Source organism: Phallusia mammillata, chromosome 1 (genome assembly GCF_965637545.1).
Source record: "Phallusia mammillata chromosome 1, kaPhaMamm4.hap1.1, whole genome shotgun sequence".
Lineage (NCBI taxonomy): Eukaryota > Metazoa > Chordata > Ascidiacea > Phlebobranchia > Ascidiidae > Phallusia > Phallusia mammillata.
This window is the reverse complement of record NC_137252.1, coordinates 29,864,806-29,882,809: the sequence shown is the minus strand read 5'-3', so window position 1 is coordinate 29,882,809 and position 18,004 is coordinate 29,864,806. Positions and strand designations below refer to the sequence as shown.

At 37.4% G+C, this 18,004-nt stretch overlaps 4 protein-coding genes across 4 annotated transcripts; 1 reads left to right on the top strand and 3 right to left on the bottom strand.

Moving 5' to 3' along the window:
• Positions 1-1,076: 1,076 nt before the first annotated feature.
• On the top strand, positions 1,077-3,674 carry LOC145204458 (pyridoxal phosphate homeostasis protein-like). The gene is made up of 5 exons (XM_080077014.1): positions 1,077-1,271; positions 1,483-1,623; positions 1,894-2,098; positions 2,408-2,649; positions 3,100-3,674. The coding sequence occupies exons 1-5, from the start codon at positions 1,170-1,172 to the stop codon at positions 3,157-3,159; spliced, it is 750 nt and encodes a 249-aa protein (XP_079933140.1). The 5' UTR covers positions 1,077-1,169; the 3' UTR covers positions 3,160-3,674.
• On the bottom strand, positions 3,125-7,122 carry LOC145204452 (dipeptidase 1-like). The gene is made up of 7 exons (XM_080077000.1): positions 6,943-7,122; positions 6,401-6,551; positions 6,085-6,139; positions 5,692-5,868; positions 5,155-5,239; positions 4,880-4,955; positions 3,125-4,260 (listed from the first exon to the last, which is right to left on the bottom strand). Exons 1-7 carry the CDS (start codon positions 6,998-7,000, stop codon positions 4,035-4,037), a joined length of 828 nt encoding a protein of 275 aa, XP_079933126.1. The 5' UTR covers positions 7,001-7,122; the 3' UTR covers positions 3,125-4,034.
• A 3,403-nt stretch (positions 7,123-10,525) lies between these two features.
• Positions 10,526-14,086, bottom strand: LOC145210762 (dipeptidase 1-like). The gene is made up of 9 exons (XM_080080006.1): positions 13,989-14,086; positions 13,731-13,872; positions 13,257-13,389; positions 13,043-13,193; positions 12,642-12,696; positions 12,373-12,549; positions 11,841-11,925; positions 11,435-11,510; positions 10,526-10,883 (listed from the first exon to the last, which is right to left on the bottom strand). Exons 1-9 carry the CDS (start codon positions 14,084-14,086, stop codon positions 10,658-10,660), a joined length of 1,143 nt encoding a protein of 380 aa, XP_079936132.1. The 3' UTR covers positions 10,526-10,657.
• Positions 14,087-15,286: 1,200 nt separating this feature from the next.
• On the bottom strand, positions 15,287-17,494 carry LOC145209049 (nucleolar complex protein 4 homolog B-like). Its single transcript, XM_080079294.1, has one exon. The coding sequence runs from the start codon at positions 17,429-17,431 to the stop codon at positions 15,944-15,946; it is 1,488 nt and encodes a 495-aa protein (XP_079935420.1). The 5' UTR covers positions 17,432-17,494; the 3' UTR covers positions 15,287-15,943.
• Positions 17,495-18,004: the final 510 nt, after the last annotated feature.

Sequence of the window (18,004 nt, the reverse complement as noted above, 5' to 3'; positions counted from 1 at the left end):
CCATGCATATTTATCGGGCTATCACGTCGGAATGCATGATACACCCTATACCAGGGGTTCCCAACCTTTTTACGATCTCGTACCACTTGGACGCTCTGTACTGCCAGCCGTACCACTTCTTGCAGAACAATAATTTGATTGAATCACATTTTATTCAGAAGAATATTGGCCAACTAAAGTAACACTAAAACACCACAACTAAGACATTTTTGTTTACTGTCAACCAATTGGTGAACAAAACCAGATAAATAAATGATAAAGTTGTGAATCCAGGTTTGTGTGGAAAAAAAACGGAAGTTACTCGCGTACCACCTGAAAAACGTTCGCGTACCACTAGTGGTACGCGTACCATAGGTTGGGAACCCCTGCCCTATACCCATCGGGGGCAGAGTCGCTCCTTCCAACCCCGTGACACTGGTCCAGTTGTACCATGGACTGATTGCTGATGACATTGTCCCCTTGTAGAACCATAAGATTCCCTTGGTAACGAAAGTGTACTTGCATATGTTCGGCACGGGTGATATATGGGGCAGTGGTACGGTACGTGACAGGGATCTGCCTCCCCCAGAGTTCCCCCCACCTGAGTCCCCCATTCGTGCCTGTTTAGCGGACGGCTCTCCTCCGTTTTCTTCAAAGTCTTCAATGTCTGCCCCATCTTCTAGCATCATGTCATCAAGTTGACTTGTAGGTGACTATTTGCGTTGAATCTTCTTTTCATATTACCGTTTCCACGTACTGAGGCGGATGTCCCTGGTATAGTAATACCACCAGTCGCTAACTTTCTAGTTGACCTCCACTGCATTCTGACTTCTAAATATTTTTTCACTTACCTTATATACACCTATCTGGCACCACTGACACCGGTACTGCACACTGTACCTCCTGCTGGTGCGGTGCCAACTTAAAAATAACTGCTGTGCCGGTGCCATATAGTAGAATATGGAGTTTGTTGTACACAATTAACTACTATATAGGCATTGTGCCGGTGCCTATGACGTCACATAGTGAATTTAGAATTCTATGGTCAAAGCTGTAGTAAGATTTTTATGAAGAATGTTTGTAACGCATGATTGATTTTGGATTTCAGTGCATGCAAAGTTGCAAAAACAAAAGTTGACATTTCTCTTGTTGTTTGCAATGCTTTGTTAGTATTTGTTTTAATTCTGGACATGCCAAGATACAAAATCATGCCGGAGATTGTTGCAGAAATAAAACAAAATTTAGAAATAGTCAGGAATGGAATAGAAGAAGCTGCACGAAAACGAGGCATCGTAAGTTATGTCTGTCTAATATCAGTTTTACAATTTAGTGTTTATTTTTTTCAATTTTGGTGTTGATTTTAACTGTAAAAAACTTTTTTCTAAAATTTACAGTATCAAAACGATACTATTTAACGTAGTTTCAGCAATTCTAGTCAGGAATACCAAATTAAAAATACAATTTTGGAAAAAATGTGATGTTCAGTTGTTTACATGTATTCAGGCCTCTGCTCAAAAACCCCTGTTGGTAGCAGTCAGCAAAACAAAGTCACTTGCGGCAATCAAGAAAGCTTATGATGCTGGGCAGAGAGACTTTGGTGAAAACTACCTGAGGGAGTTGGTACTGAAATCAAACAATCCCGATGTAAGTAATGTTCAATATTAAGTTCAGGTTATAAATCTTTGATATATATTGCATTAGCTGATTCTTTGCTGCCTAGATAGTTGTGGCTGTAGCCAGATTTGTTTCAACATTACTAATTTATTCCAGCAATTTGGAATGACTGATAAGAAGTTAGCAATTTTGTAAGCAATTTAAAAAGACTGAAAGGCAACTTTTTAATTACAATTAACTGGACATAAATTCTTTTATCAGTTTATAATTGTGATAATATGTGAACTTTTATTATTAAAGATGTCTCAACTCTGCCCTGACATTAAGTGGCATTATATTGGAGCTTATCAAAAGAAACAGGCCAGTACGCTGATGAGAGTGAAGAATCTGCACATGATACAAACTCTCAGTGACATCATTACAGCAAATACTGTAAACACCAGGTGGCCGGAAGAAAAGGAGCCTCTTCTTGTAATGGTGCAAATTAATACAAGTGGAGAGGAAAGTATGAAATTTGTGGTTAATTTTTGTTCATCTTTAGCAGTCATGTATTTCCACTTTTATTTTTTTATTTTACTACTGTGTTACATTTTCATAACTAAGTTGATTGAACAACATTTACATATTAGTGCCACAAAAGAAAAACACATAAACCAAATCTAACTTAAAGTTTTTAAGTCATTTTTTAGTTTTTTACTCATTTTAGTCATAAATGTGATGCAAAATCATAAGGTATACAAAACAAGTACAGAAAATTTAATTCATTTTTTTTTTGCTGCTGCTGCTTTACATAATTTATGTGTTTTATTTTTAGGTAAAAGTGGTGCAAAACCAGAGGACTGTCTGTCCATTGTAAAACATATCATAGACAACTGTCCAAGGTTAAAACTGTCTGGACTTATGACAATCGGAGCATTTGGACATGACTATAGCAGTGGGCCAAATCCTGATTTTGTTTGCTTGAAAGAATGTCATTCCAAAGTTTGCAAAGAATTAAACATTAAAGAAGAAGAATTAGGTCTGAGTATGGGAATGTCGAATGATTACACACAAGCAGTAAGTATGTTTTTATGTCAGTTGTACCAGGAAAAAAACCTGCAAAAATACAAAACATTTGCATGAAATTTTTAATGAATCCTAAGGTGATATTAACAAAGTCTTCATTATATATGTGGGATTAAGGCTAATAGTTTTGTGTAAAATCCGTTTTTGAATCAAACATTATTATTAATGCATAAGGTTTGAACATATATTGTAACATTGTGCATTTTTACGAAAAATGATTAGTAAAGTAAGATTACATATACTTTTACACATTTGTGTTATTGCCCAGCACCAAGTATTATTATTGGTTATTGTTTCGTGCCTTTGCATTTTTTGCACTACTGCTTTTGTAAAAAAGTGTTTGAAAGTTTGTGAATTGCACTAATTGGCTATATTCAGACAGGCATTTACTTCTACAATTAATATGTTTTCACTGACATTAACTTGCCTTTGTTTTTACAGATTGAAGCGGGTAGCACCCTAGTCCGTGTTGGATCTTCTATCTTTGGGGCTAGAGAATGATCTGGTTGATTTTATTTCTGTTAAAGTGTAAAATTGTGGACTTTTTGTGTTGATTGTATATTTTATTTATGCCTATGTTAGACATTAATGTGGCAAACATACTGTATCTCAAATCAGTTCAAACTATATACAAGTCTAAGGCCCAGCTTCCTTAAATATGAGAATAACACCACAACATCTAGGCTATTTGCACAATTAGATGGGTGGTTCAAACTAAACCGTTCAATACATTCAAATTACATTTGTGAGCAGCGGTTCAATTTTATTTTAATAATGAGTGTAAACATTGAGAAGCTCTGGTCAAAAAGTTTTATTATGGCAGTCGAATATAAGTTACTTTGACATTTTTACTCAAACCAAAGTGATTTATGTTGCAACATATTAACAATAGTTGTGAAATTCAAACACCCTCAATCCTCAATATGCAACTTATGTCCATTTTTATTTCGTATGGTTTTCGGTTTTAGATATTATCAACTAGGCAAATACAAAATTTATCATCGTGCTGTACTGCATTTTTGAGTGTGTGATATTCGTATTTCCGGTCGTTTTCTGAAAAACCGGAATTATAATGCGTTGGACTTAGTACTAACTGCCTGGCAACTTAATCTACTGCTCAACTAATCCAAGCATTGTTCCGCACAAAAGAACGCGCTTTTTAGCGTCTAAACGTTGCGCAGCTATTTTCGGCTTGGTTAATATTTTGGCCAAATGTGCTGCTACGATTTTGCCCGGCGAAATTAACTCAACTCAAAGAAAGAAAATTAAACAAATACACAAAGGTTTCTCTTATTTTTCGATACTTCTCTGATTTCAATCATGGTGCAAAATCGCTTTGTCAGCACTAAAATTACAACGGTCCTCAAACGCATGTTTTAGAACGTGCTTCTGCATGTAACATTTTGTACGTCCTGTTCCGGTATCCAATCTTCTTGAGGAGGTTGATTTTGTATCCCCATGGCAACCTGCTCCACCTTCCTCATCACACGAAGAAGATTTCTTCCTGCGACGTCCATTAGTTCATCGTCGGTCCATCCGCGATTAATCAACTCCGCAAACAGGTTTGGATATTTTGAAGTGTCCTCCAAGTCCACTGGTGTACTAAAAGATCAGTTGTACTGTTGCTCAAAATGAATACACTGAAATACGTTCTTAAAAATCAAGTCAACAAATCACAGACTAGGCCTATGCCACACTTTGCAGCATAGAAACGAAAAACAATTAGGGTTCGTTACTTTACTTGCTTTTTTTTAGCCGGTCGAAAACCGTAAATGAGGCAATAAATAAAGGATGTCATGTTGCACAAAGTAACTCTTGCAAAAATACTTTTTTTTTGTGCTAATTCATTGGCAAAAAAGTCGAATTGGTGGCCTCGTTGAGCGGAACGCCTGCATGCGTTAATGCTCACAATATGATTCTCCTGTCGAGCTTGCCGTTAATTTTGATTGCAAATCATTATTTAGTATGTATAAATTTGTTGACCTCAATTCGGGTCAACCTATTAGATTCCACTGGTTTGTAACAACTCCATTCAAGTCTCTTGCTTAGGAAAATGCATTAGGGCCGAGGCGGTATTATAGAATAGACATCTAACCTCGCGAACTTAAGGCGGTTGCGTTAACCACTCGGTCATCATGGTGGTTTAACAACGTTTGATACACACTTTAACTGAAACGCGTTTTTCACAGAATTTTTTGAAAAAGTATGTAAGCCTATTTACCGTGGTACACCGTCATAGTCTGCACCAACTCCCAAATATCGAGTTCCAATCAAATTCTTCACGTAATCGTAATGATCTGAAAAATACAGAAACACTTTGGCCTAGAGGTTGGAAACTAAAAAAAATATAGCTTATTAAAAAAGCGATTACATGCACAACGTACCATTCAGTTCGTATTACCTTATTTTAAGTTAGTAACCCACCCGGGCAGAAGCAAATTGGATTCGCACAATTTATCTCACTACACTGCACTGACAACTTTCTTCTGAACTCACCTGCAACGTCGTTTACTGTGGCGGTGTCTTTGCACGTTACATAATTATTGTAAAAGTTAATCATGATTATTCCGTCGTTTTGTACCTGAATATACATCAGTAAATATTAAAAAAACATTATCTTACGTTATAATTTTGGGGTTACCAGACTCCCAAAAAACTAATTAGGAAACGAAACAGCGCTTTTATCTCTGTGATAGGCCTGGTAACGATATTTATCAAAAATGGTACTGTTTGGATGGGTAACGTGTACCAACATGTCATATCATGCATTGTAACGTAATTTTGGTGTCGCCAAAGATATTTAATAAAACTGTCCTAAATTTTGCTTACGTAGATATGGTAACCCTATATTAACGCCAACACTAAGGCTCTAATACAGTAATCCCCACCCCCTAAAAACATAGAAATAAACTTAAAAAGGGAAGAATCAGTAATGCAAGCTGTTGGGCGTTTAGTTGCTAAAGGGACATCCTCAATTTCATGCTACTTTTACTTGAAAAAAAAAACTAAAATGTCAAAAGGATTTCGGCTCACCAGCATCTGTAACACATCGTCTGGAACGTTTCTTTCATGGTCACAAATACTTCTTACTGAGCTGTGGCTGAATATGATGGGAGCAGCGCTCGCTTGCATAGCTTGTCTCATCGTTGCCGTGGAAACATGAGCGAGATCGACCATGATGCCAAGTCGGTTCATTTCACCAACAACTTTCTGCATAATAACGTTTTAACATATTTTTGAATGAATTCACTGTGAAAAATTCTAAATTGAAGTCAATCATTTGTTTTTGAATCGTAAAGTGTTAAACTGTAATGTGCAGAGTATATATCGCCCTTAAAGTGTTTCACAACCTTTTTAGGTCTTATATTGTCATTTTTGCCTTACAATACTTAAATGGGGACTCCGAGGAAACAAATTAAAACCTACTATTCCAAAGTCAGTCAATCCCCCATTCGGGTATTCCCCGTTTGCAGCGTCTGCCCTGCAAAATTGCAAAGCAGTAGATTAGTCCCTAGATAATTAGCCTTTTTTGTCTTGAAAAATATGCGTAATAAAACTACACTTTTTGTTATGGGACAAACGTTATGGGTCTATGAAAGTTTTTGTCTAAGTTTTGAATGTTTTGCTTTGCTAAATATGCAGAAAAAAGACAATTGTATTGTTCCGGCGTTCTCTCACGCCGGTTACTTTTACACAACCGTTCAAAGTGCGGCAGTTTGTGAAGTGATTTCTCTGTACCTACCACGGGGTGTCGCAAGAGTGCGTCAAAGTCATATATCGGGCTCCCAGTTCGTGAAGCATTCTCAGAGCTGCCAAAGAGCTGTCGATCATGTGACCTCCTTCTACGCCAATCAGAGAAGCGATTTTGCCGTTGTTAAACGCGCTCTCAATCTCTGTTTAAAGGGAAAAAACGGTGTTGTGTATTTAAATTATAGCGTTGGTATACAACTGGCGAACTACTAATGTCTAAGGTTGTCTACAGATTTCTAAAAAGTGCGTGGAAAAAAGTATACATACCACACGATTTAGAGATGTAATTACGCCCGGGCATTTTGGGTTGAGTTTAAATACAACGGGCTTGATTCGAGCTTAACACACTAGACCTCATTTGAGCCGCAATTTTACCAAATTCTGGCCGGGTTTAGGCTTTGTACTTAAGGGTTCAGGCCCCAATTTTAGCCCCGCCTACAACTCTAACAAGTTCAACAAATTGTTTACACAAATATAAAACTTTTTCCCGGATTATGTATAGTTTTGTTGCTTTACACACACACATATACACACCATCGGCAGTGCTTGCTGTTTGAAAATCGTGCGGATACATGTCAATCATTCGCTTCATGACGTCAATTTGTTCAAGAGCTTGACGAACTGCATCTACGTGTTGCGCCGAGCAAGATACGAAGCAGGACCAAAACTGCTCCCCAATTTAAGAATTGCATTTTACTCAACAACAAGCACAGATATTCTCCAATAAAAATACAAATTTTTTATAAGTCATTTTTTTAGTTTAAATCCGAGCTTTGAGTGACAAGTCATTTCCAGTTGTTTTGCATTCAAACTTAAAATAATCCAAGTCATTAAAATAAAATAGTCCAGTTTCAGTGAACTTAATCAGCATTTTTTTCACGAGGTTCAAACCCAGGACACTCCCGGGGACGAATCCCGATCAGGGTATATGGGTCAGGCGCTAGACCATTCTGTCAAGTTCCTTTCCTTGTGTCTTAACTTACACTGAAAATGTCTGCGGCGTCACAAAGCTGGAATAGGTTTGAGCTGATGGTGCATTAAAATGTTTAACAATTACATAATTGTGTAATAATGCGAAAAGGGAACTTTTTTTCTTAAATATCCACAGAGGTCAAGTTACTTCAATTAAAAAGGAAGGCATGTCCACCAAAATAAGGACGTATTTTTGGCTTATGGTAACGTTAAAAGTGTCCATACAGAGCACTATGACTGCTTGCTATAGTGGCTAACGTACCTGTGCGCCCAAACTACCTTGCCTCATTCTAGTTATATCAGTGTGCGAGGTGCTAAACACTTTTCGCATGTCGTCGTGAAGATTGACATCCGAGATCCGATTTTGCAGTGTATAGCGGAAATTCGTGGTAAAGTCATTGTGTCTAAAAGAAAAATGGTTACAAATTATAAGCGCCAGAGACATTATATTGTGCACACCAAATATCAATTATCTGACCAAATTTGTATAATAACGAATACTTTGTAATGGCTTCGTTAAAACAAAATACGACGTTTATTAACTTCACCAAATTTATAAAATGCGTTAAAATATTTAAATGAGTGGAAAAACAGCATGTGTTTGACAAGACAATGTATATAACATACAACCCTGGTGTGTTCGTTTTAAACGTCCAGAACAAGTTGCATTGCAAGCAATCTTAACTTACCCGTCAATCAATGGTGACTTTGCTAACAGAGCATTGGCATCCTCAACACGTTTGGATTGAGGAGATTTGTTCACGGTCAAAGGCACGGCAATGGCAACTGCTATGGCCCCAACCAACGCAAGACCCCCAACTGCAACAAGAATAATTAAGTGGTATTTTTATAAAACAGGGGCCAACACCAAAAAGTTTTTCAAATAGATTTTTGCGTTGGTTCCTAGCTGCTCGAAAACAAAGTATCGAAATTTTCCAAATTTAAGAAACTTGTAAGTTATAAAACATTTGAACACTATACACGGATCGCATTCAATAAGTAGCCTACAGTGGTGGGATTCAACTTTTTTTGTCAGTCGGTTCTATCACAAAAGTCATATTTTTCAGCCGGTCCTGTTACAAAAAGTCCATTGATTGTAACCAGTAATGCTAACCGGTTCTCTGGTCTCATAAAATTTCATGAGACGGTTCTACAGAACCGGTGCAAACCGGCTATAAATCCCACCACTGGTAGCCTATAAAGAGGAGTTTAATGATAATATAGCATGTCGTCGTTATTTTCCTCATTAAACTTGTCTAGATCAATTTAAATACAGCAAGTGTAAATTTAAATTACCAATTAAAAGCAGGGTTTTTCTTTCAGCCATTTCCTCTTGTCGGGCTCAGAACTTAGGAGTTTTTTATCACACTGTATCCAATCCAACTGTACGCTAAGGAACATGTGTTCCTGAAAATTACACCGAAAAGGGTTTGGTGCTACTGTTTAGATCAGTGGTTCCCAACCTTTTTGTAGTCACGGACCCCTTTTAAAAATTTTATCGGTCCGCGGACCCCCAACGTAATTTAGTCTTTTTTCGTTTCCTGCCTTATGCGTTATTATACTTTCGTTTTTTTTTTTTTTTGGGGGGGGGGGTCAGAATTTTAATCAACCTTCACAGTCCTTTAATCTCAATAAAGTCCTGTACTGTAGCAGTCAATGCACTAAAAGAGATAAATTTTCTAGTGTACAATACTTAAAACAAAGCACAAAGAATTCTATTGTTAATGTGTGTTGTGATGTCACAATGGTAACAATCACAAATTTTCCTGATACAAGGGTTTGATTAAAAGTTTGCAATTGCATATAGGATTGTAAAAACGGTTTGGGAACTTAAAAATATTGTAAATTGTTGTTAATGCTACTACAAATGTTTGCCTCCACGGACCCCCTGAAACCGTCTCACGGACCCCTTGGGGGTCCGCGAACCCCAGGTTGTGAACCACTGGTTTAGATACAAGCATCCTGCTGTTTTCACTATTGCAGCTGGTGATTAGACATTGATCGTATGGGCTAATAGCAATATAATGCACTGTCTGCAGCTTACTTGTCAAAACAACGGCTTTATGCTTTAAGTTTTTTTATCCCAGGTTTCGTACTTGCGATTTGTATTACGATATTGTCGAAACATCATTGACTCAGTCTAACAACCTACGTTAATTCTACGTTCAGGCATGCATCACCTATTGTGCCATCCACTTTCGTTGAAACGCTTAGATTTCTACGCTTTTCCAGGTTAAATATCTTGCGGGTCTCTAATCATATTTATATAAGTGATGCTTGTAACTTGTACCGGTTGCAGCAGGTAAACACAAATCATGAAACTGCAAACAACCGCACAGATTTGCTAGTTAAAAATCAACCAGGAATAATGACGTGTCTGAGATGTGCCTCGTCATTATTAGAGCATCAAAACCGTAAGTATCATGCATGTCTGTTTCTGTTTTACTGCGGTTGCGATAATTTTAACCACCCTTTCGGACCTTGAAATGAAACTGCAGCACTTTCTATCTGCTGTTTTTTAATGTGACTTTGTTTTTGCACTTTAATTTCAATTGATGTTGTAGGCCTATAATTTGGCACAAGTGCTTTAAATTGTTGGTCGTTTTATTCGGCATTTGATTTTAACAGTTAATATGTTGTAACTAGAGATGTACCGAATATTCGGTTTGCCGAATTTATTCGGCCGAATCGATCATTTTTGCAAAGATTCGGTTTCGGCCGAATAATTTGTTGCGATTCGGCCGAAACCGAATCTTTTACGAACACAAATTTAACGCGTTAAACGTGTCTTTTCTGCTTATTAAGGTCCACGCAATCTTTCAAAAGCCCAAACATAACGAAAATTGCGTCAATGTTTATCTTTTTCAACACATTATCGTTTTTCCCACGGTAGTCAAAAAAATTAGTAATTCATTGGCAGGTTGCCAATCATGCTTAAGGCAATTTTAAACCCCACAGAACTGAAATAAGGACGAAACACAACTATTTTGCACTGGCTGCCTGGTAGATAAACATTTTTTCACGTCAAACGCGTAGCGTACGACTTCGCGTGACGTCATAAATGATTCGGGTGATTCGGCCGAATTTATTCGGCAAAACCGCCGAATATTCGGTTTCGGCCGAATCGAAATTTAGCCGATTCGGTACATCACTAGTTGTAACCAATAGGAGAGAAAAAAACATGGCATAAAGATGCAATATAGTCCTATCAAAAAGATAATTCGTTATTTCATTCACACATATTTATTTATTCCATTTCAAAACAAATGATAAACAATCAAAAATCGCTTCGGCATGTTTTGTTTTTAAGATCCTCATCTGGAATCCAGTCCTCCTGGGGAAGCTGATTCTTCATTTCCACAGCAACCTCCTCCACTCTTCTCATCACGCGGATGATGTTTCTTCCCGCAACATCCAGAAGGTCCTCATCACTCCATCCTCTTGACATCAGTTCAACAAAGATGTTTGGATATTTTGACGTGTCCTCCAAGTTACGTGGTGTGCTGTAAACCGTAAACCAGTTTTTATGATATTCGTAAGCTTGAATGTAAACAAGGTGTAGGCAGTGGTGGGATTCACTTTTGTTGTCAGCCGGTTCTATCACAAAAGTCATATTTTTCAGCCGGTTCTGTTACAAAAAGTGCATTGACAGTAACCAGTAATGCTAACCGGTTCGCTGATTTCATAAAATTTCGTGAGACGGTTCTATAGAACCGGTGCGAACCGGCTGAATCCCACCACTGGTTGTAAGCCTATTTTTGGTTGATAAACATATTATTAACACACTTATAGCTAGCTATGCGGAAAAAAAGTACGCATAACTGCTTAGGTTTGCCTCTGGACTAATGTGAGTCACTTAAAATCTGTGTCCTAATTAAAAGTGATATAAGTCTGTGCTGTCTATATTTGCTGTAACTTCGATTTGTTAGCAGCAATCACGTACAACGCGAATCGTGATATGCTTAGCGTAATTACTACTTTTAACAACCTTACATTATTAGGCCGATCTATGAAATAAATTGACACAGATCTATTAAACAAACGCACTACTCACAGAGGAATAGCGTCAAAGTCTGAGCCGAGTCCAACGTACTGTGATCCGACGAGATCCCTTACGTATTCAATATGATCTGTCAATAAACGTGATTTTTTTTATATGGACTGGTCGTTCTAAGTCTAACTTGCACAGTGCGAGAGGTCGGCTACCTTTCTCACGTGCAAATTTACTTCTGTTAAAAAAACAGCTTCGCGAACCAAAATTTTATGTGCATCAGCTAAGCTGAACGGTTGACTAATTTAAAAGTATACCGACTCCCATGTGTAGGTCGGGTTCTTAGGCATATTACATCACACCAAACTTAAAATAGTTACAAACTTCTGAATCGCCTGGCGTGCCATGAAATCACCCCCGCGATGCCAAGGGTTGTTGGCCCTCATTTGCTGTAAATTCTAAAACGTACCCGCGACGTCTCTCACTGAAGCTCGTGAACTACAAGTCAAATACAAGTTGTAGAAGTCGATCATTACCACTCCTCCTTTTTCCGCCTGTTATAAACGGAAAGCTTAAATTACCAAAAAATAAAGAAGTATCATTATGATTACTTAACGCAAGGGTTAACGTTCTTGGTGTGTGGCCGTTGCGTTTTAAAATCATCCTTTAATTGTGCCTTAAACGCAGTGTTTCTCAAACCGCGGGTCGCGACCTACAGTCGGGTCGCCAGTTTTTGTAGCAAATGCATCTACTTCTTAACTTCGTTTCGCAGCGTTTTTTTACTTGCCTAAGGCTTCAAGCTGATGCATAATGCTAATTACATGACTAGTTTCTTTGAAGATTGAATAGTTGATTATGTTTGTGACGTCATACACTCCATGTCGCGAGAAACCAGGGATTTGGGTCGCGTCAACAAAGTTTGAGAACCACTGATTTTACGTACAATGACACTTCCTCTTTTTATCTTTCATTGTAACGTAGAAGAACCTTGTGTCACTAACCAAAATCTTTAACACGTCATCAGGTACGTTTCTTTCCCGATTGCAGAGACCTTGCAAACAGCTGTGACTGAAGATTACCGGCGCCCTGCTCTCCTCCAGAACATGTTTCATGGTTGAATTGGAAACATGAGAAATGTCCACCATCATTCCGAGTCTATTCATTTCCACGACCAGTTTCTGAAAACAGCTGCTTGCGTTAACGTTTTGGTCGGTATATACAGAACCAATTAGTTAATGCTGCCTGTAGAATAATGCAAGCAGAAACTTACCCTTCCGAATTGTGTCAATCCCCCATTGGGGTAACCTGAATTAAGAGCATCCGCCCTGTAACATAAAGGCACGTGTTGGGTTATGTTGCACCGTAATTTTTCTGTCAGATCTGAAAACCTCAAAGTAGACGGCTGTGTACGCTTAGAGACATAATCATACGTATATAGCACACTTGTCCGTTCTAAAGTCACCTATTGACTAAAAATTGTTGCTTAATGTTAATTAGGTCAGGAAACAAGTTTTTAAGTAAATTTATTTTCAAGAAAATAAGCTACACTAAAACACTACTTTAATGAAGTATAAACGTCATCGAAAAAGATAAGGGTTACCATAACCAAACCATAGTTTTCAGGTTCAACAAATCTCGTTCATTCTGTAAAGATATTTGGAGGACGCTCACCATGGAGTGTTACAATTGTGTGTCAAGGTCATATATCTCACTCCAAGGGCAAACATCATTCGCAAAGCGCCCATCGAACTATCAATTATGTGTCCGCCTTCTAATCCAATCAACGAGGCGATTTTGCCGTTGCTGAAAGCGCTTTCGATTTCTATGCAAATAAATTGGAGGTTTATTTGGTGAAAAAAATAGAAGATGAATTACATTAAATTACCGTCTGCTGTTCTGGCTTCCTGAAAGACTTCTGGGTAACTTTTGATCATTCGTTTTACCACATCAATCTGTTCCAAGCCCATTCTTACTGCATCTTTATTTTGGGTAGAGCATGGGGCATAACAGGACCAAAACTACAGAAAATCGAAATTAATATTTTTAATAAACTAGTTTTTAGGCAACAAAATTGTCAACAACAACTTTTTGGTTGAATAAATCCGTTTAATAGGCGATTCGCATGACAAAATATTTAAAGGCCATTATGCCGATGACTCGCGGTCAATGAAGCTTCGTGTATTTTTAGCAAAACAAAATCTTGAGTTGACAATTTATATCTGATTTTCCAATTTTCAGCAGCAACTCTAATAACCCTAACCGCCAGTTTTTGTTTAAATATTCGTATATGCACCATCCGTCGGTATTGAGTTTGACAACCGCTTTATTATATACAACCCGCACCATTTATTACAGTTACCTGTGCCCCGACTTTTCCTTCCCTCATCCTTGGTATATCGGTGTGGGAAATTGCAAAGTGATCACTCATATTGTCGTACAGACTGATCTCCGAAATGCGGTCTTGAAGAGCAAATCGAAAACTCCAAGCCATGTCATTGTGCCTGAACAAACCCAAAATGTTAAACAACTCACAAAACTTATCATATTCCTTTTTTGCAACATTAAGGTTGAATTTAAGAATGGGATGGTTAGATTTTAAAGCACTAACAAAACTTACGTATCAATTAAGGGAGACTGGTCCAACAGCGCTTTTACGTCATCAAGGTTTCTATCCTCATTTGTTTTTGGTATAGTAAACGGTACCGCCACGACCATTGCCAAAACTGCCATACACCCCACTGCGAATAAGCGGTAATTAAACCGAAACGTAGAGTTAATTAAACCGATACGCTCACATCATAAGTCAGAGTTATAAACGAACCCAAATTTTGGGCTCAAACCCGAACAAAAAGTTAAAACCCTAAACCAAACCAATCCTAATTTGAGACAGAATTAAGCCTGCTACGGGCTTTTCGGGCATGGGTTTTGATAAAACTGACTTGATTTAGGCCCAATTCACACTATTCACACTAAGTTTAATTAAAATAAATCGGGTTTGCGCCGGGTTTCGGGCTTGTTCTTTCGGCTTAGGGTTTCAGTTTCGGGCGTCCTGGCAGCCCCGGGTTTACATAAAAATCTAGAAGATCTGCTACTGCTAATTAGTAAACGCAGTGTGCGTTTCTACCATAAAAATTATGACTCAAATGTGACAAGTTTTGTCTGGGGCAGATCATCCTGGCTTATAACTCTGTCATGAACTAGTTAAGGTGTCATCTTTTATCGGTTATATGACGTTTAATGACCAAGTACTGATTATTCTATGAACAAAATCTTTTTGCATGAATTACTTTTTTCGGTGCCGCTTTGGATTACAATTACGACTCAACAAGAAATGCGACACTTAATTAATCAACCAAAGACTTGCTCTTGTGCATAACTTTTCTGTATCTGTCCGAATAACTTACCTATCGCCGTAAATATATTTCCATGCATGTTTTTTCTGGTTAGATTAAAATATCCAAAAACATATATACTAAACTTAACCAATACAGGTTAAATCCACAAGTTGCATTGTTGGCTTCGGTTCTTCATTTAGCGCATCGATAAACCACTTGAAAATTAGCAAATATTAACTTTTTCCACATGTTTGTGTGTGACTCTGTGGCCAGCACTATGTGTTTGACACCTGCACGTTGCTATCTTGCGGTATATGAATCATTGTTGTGCTATGAACGTCCAAAGGTACAAACCCAACAGTATACAACAGGGGTCATCAACGAAAAATTTGTTTTTACCTGGTACTACTTCGCAAGAATAATTCAATTTATACCTGAACAAGACGATATTCAATACCTTTTAATTCCAAGTTTTGTTTACATTTTAGGTATTAAAAAGACCCGTTAGCAGATCCCATGGTCGTAATGCACCCGTGCGTCGCAACAGGATCCATAACAATCTTAATACCACAAGGATATCAAAGTTCATTTCAATCCCTCTTATTAAAAACAATTTACACGCGATTGCAGTGTAAAGTCACAAGTACTGCAACGACAATTTAATTATCATATTCAGTTTTGTTTTCACTCCAGGCTCTCAGCCTTTACCTTCGAAAGAACTTATTACACGTCAACTGCGTGCGACAGAAAAAAGACTGGTGATTTGCACTGTACATTGGTATGTTCATCGCATATCAATACCTTTCATTTGCTGTGGCCCACACTGCAGAACGTTTTTACTTGAAAATAGACAGGTAAAATAATTATGATGACACAATGCTCCATGTTTATTTTGTTTGTTTGTGGTTGGTGGACAGCACCTAAATGTCTTATACTTGTAATGAGTCTGTTATTGAGCTGGTTGTTTAACTTCAAGTCTATTTAGTCTTAAAAGTGACTTTTTTAAAGAGTTGGTGATTTTTTAGTTTAACCCATTGGTAACCACTGGGTTGAAGCAATGTAGCTGAAGTTTTTTTTGCTCTGAGAGCTCACACCCTTGTGAACACACAGCATGTGCTTAAATTATGGGTCATCTTGGCTCATTTTAGATTTGAATGTGTTTAGATTTTTATACAACAAACATTTATAATATATTTGTCAACCATCCATACAGGCATATTAAAAAAAACATGCAACTTCATTCCACACACCAAATTTCACTTGTTGTATCCTCAAATCCACCAAACAAAGTTTCTGGTGGAACATGATTCATTGCAAAATTTTTAAATTCCTTAGAACAGGCATCATTAAACAGCTCATCATAATTGTTTTCAAGTATTTCCCCAACATCAGTCTCCATTGTTCCAATGCTTTTGAAAGATACACACTTGACAACTTCAGGACTATAGTGACTTTTCAAACTACTGACTTCCCATAAAGAACTTTCCATAGCAGCACACTTTGATGGGTCTGGTTCACCTTCAACATAGGGATCCACAATGGCTTCTGCCTTGTCCAGATCTTTGTGAACCAAGTGCCTTATACTTGGGTGCCTTCTAAGTAAGTTTAAAATAAGTGTTACCATAATGCATATACCATCAGGTGGTGCAATTAGGCACAGTCTGGACATTTTTTTCACAAATGCAGCTACAAGATATGAAGGAATGTGTGTGGATGATAAAAATAAGTCTAAAAGGTGAAAAAATCGAGCTTTATACTTGGCATCAAAAATTCGAGGATGCAACATCGCATAAACATTTTTATAGAATTCAGGGTATTCAAGATTGTGCTGGTGCATGAGAACAAATAAACCATGCAAGCCAAGTAAGGCCAGACCGCCACCCTTAGCATATGAGCGCATCAGAAAATCTGCTAAAAGCCTTGGTTTGGCAAAGTTTGGGACCAAGCTTGTATGAAATATAACCAGCACATTTTTGTGTATGTGACCTGGTAAGGGGTGCTTTAGGAATTCAAGCCAAGCACTTGAAAACTTTTTTCTGTGGTGTGACACCATGAACGGCCTGGAACTTTGAAACTTCGCAAGAACAGGCTCATTTTCTGAACCAAAAACGTAACTTGACGTAAGTTTGCTATCATCTGTTGGCATAAAACTTACAGTGGTTTTCAAAAAGTTGAAAACTGTTTCTATTATTGTCTTGTCAGCATTTAAAAGTTTGTTTAAAGTAGCTGGTAAAGATTTAAGTACAAAGTACCGCGTATCATCATATGAGAGAAGTTCCGTAAATGTTTGAAGCAAAGTTGGGTTTTTGGAGGCTAAAACGACACCCATAAGCTTTGCAAGTTCTTCTTCTGGAAATATAAATTCTGTTGCATTTTTGTTTTGACAAATGGCTTTAAATTGTATCAGCCTTAATATGGTTTCCAACATTTTTTCACCATCATCACTTTCTTTTAAATTACTTAAACATGCATTAAAGCAATCAGTAATCCTCTCCCAGATCCATGATTGGAACACCTGTATGGTGTCATCTGATTTGGTGTTAGATGGTAAACAATCCTCTTCAAGGTATTTTGTGAAGATGTCCAAACATCCAGAAGCTGCTTCAAGCACTATCTTTCTGTTTCTTTGTGTTGCGATCAAATCTATGAGATCTACGATATTATTGGCATGCTCTTTGCTGTGAAGAGCAGTTACTACCAATTGTTTTACATTGATCTTGGTCATTGTACCACATTCCTCTTATGTCATTAAAATGATCAGATCTGTTGGGAATAAAAAATGAACGTCAGAGCCATTCAGCAATAAGTTATTATTTCTTTACAAATCAGTTCTTGTTGGACTGCTGTCATTCAAATGATAAATTTGGTTACTAGCTTTTGAAATATGTTGCAATAGTGTTTAGCACGAAGCTGCCACAGAGAAACAAACAAAGGATTGCAACATTCATCTCAAAAACTACCGTATAGAGTACAAAGGTTATGAACTCCAATTAAAATACATTAGGTTTCCAACAATCAATCACAACGCAAAATACTCCAGTACAGCTAATGGACATGTTAAATTTACATGCTTCATAATGAAAGAAAATAAATGCTTGAATCAATTAGAATCGTTACAAAACATACAAATTTGTAAACAACTTCTGCAAAAATGCTCTCACGTGGGTTTTAATCCGTAGCACTGCAGATTTGGATAGAAAAATTCATACCCCAACTTTGCTAAAGGAAAAAAAAAATTAAAACCAAATTTGGCATGATACATTTGAAACACCATGAGAACTAAAATTTGTAAAAATAA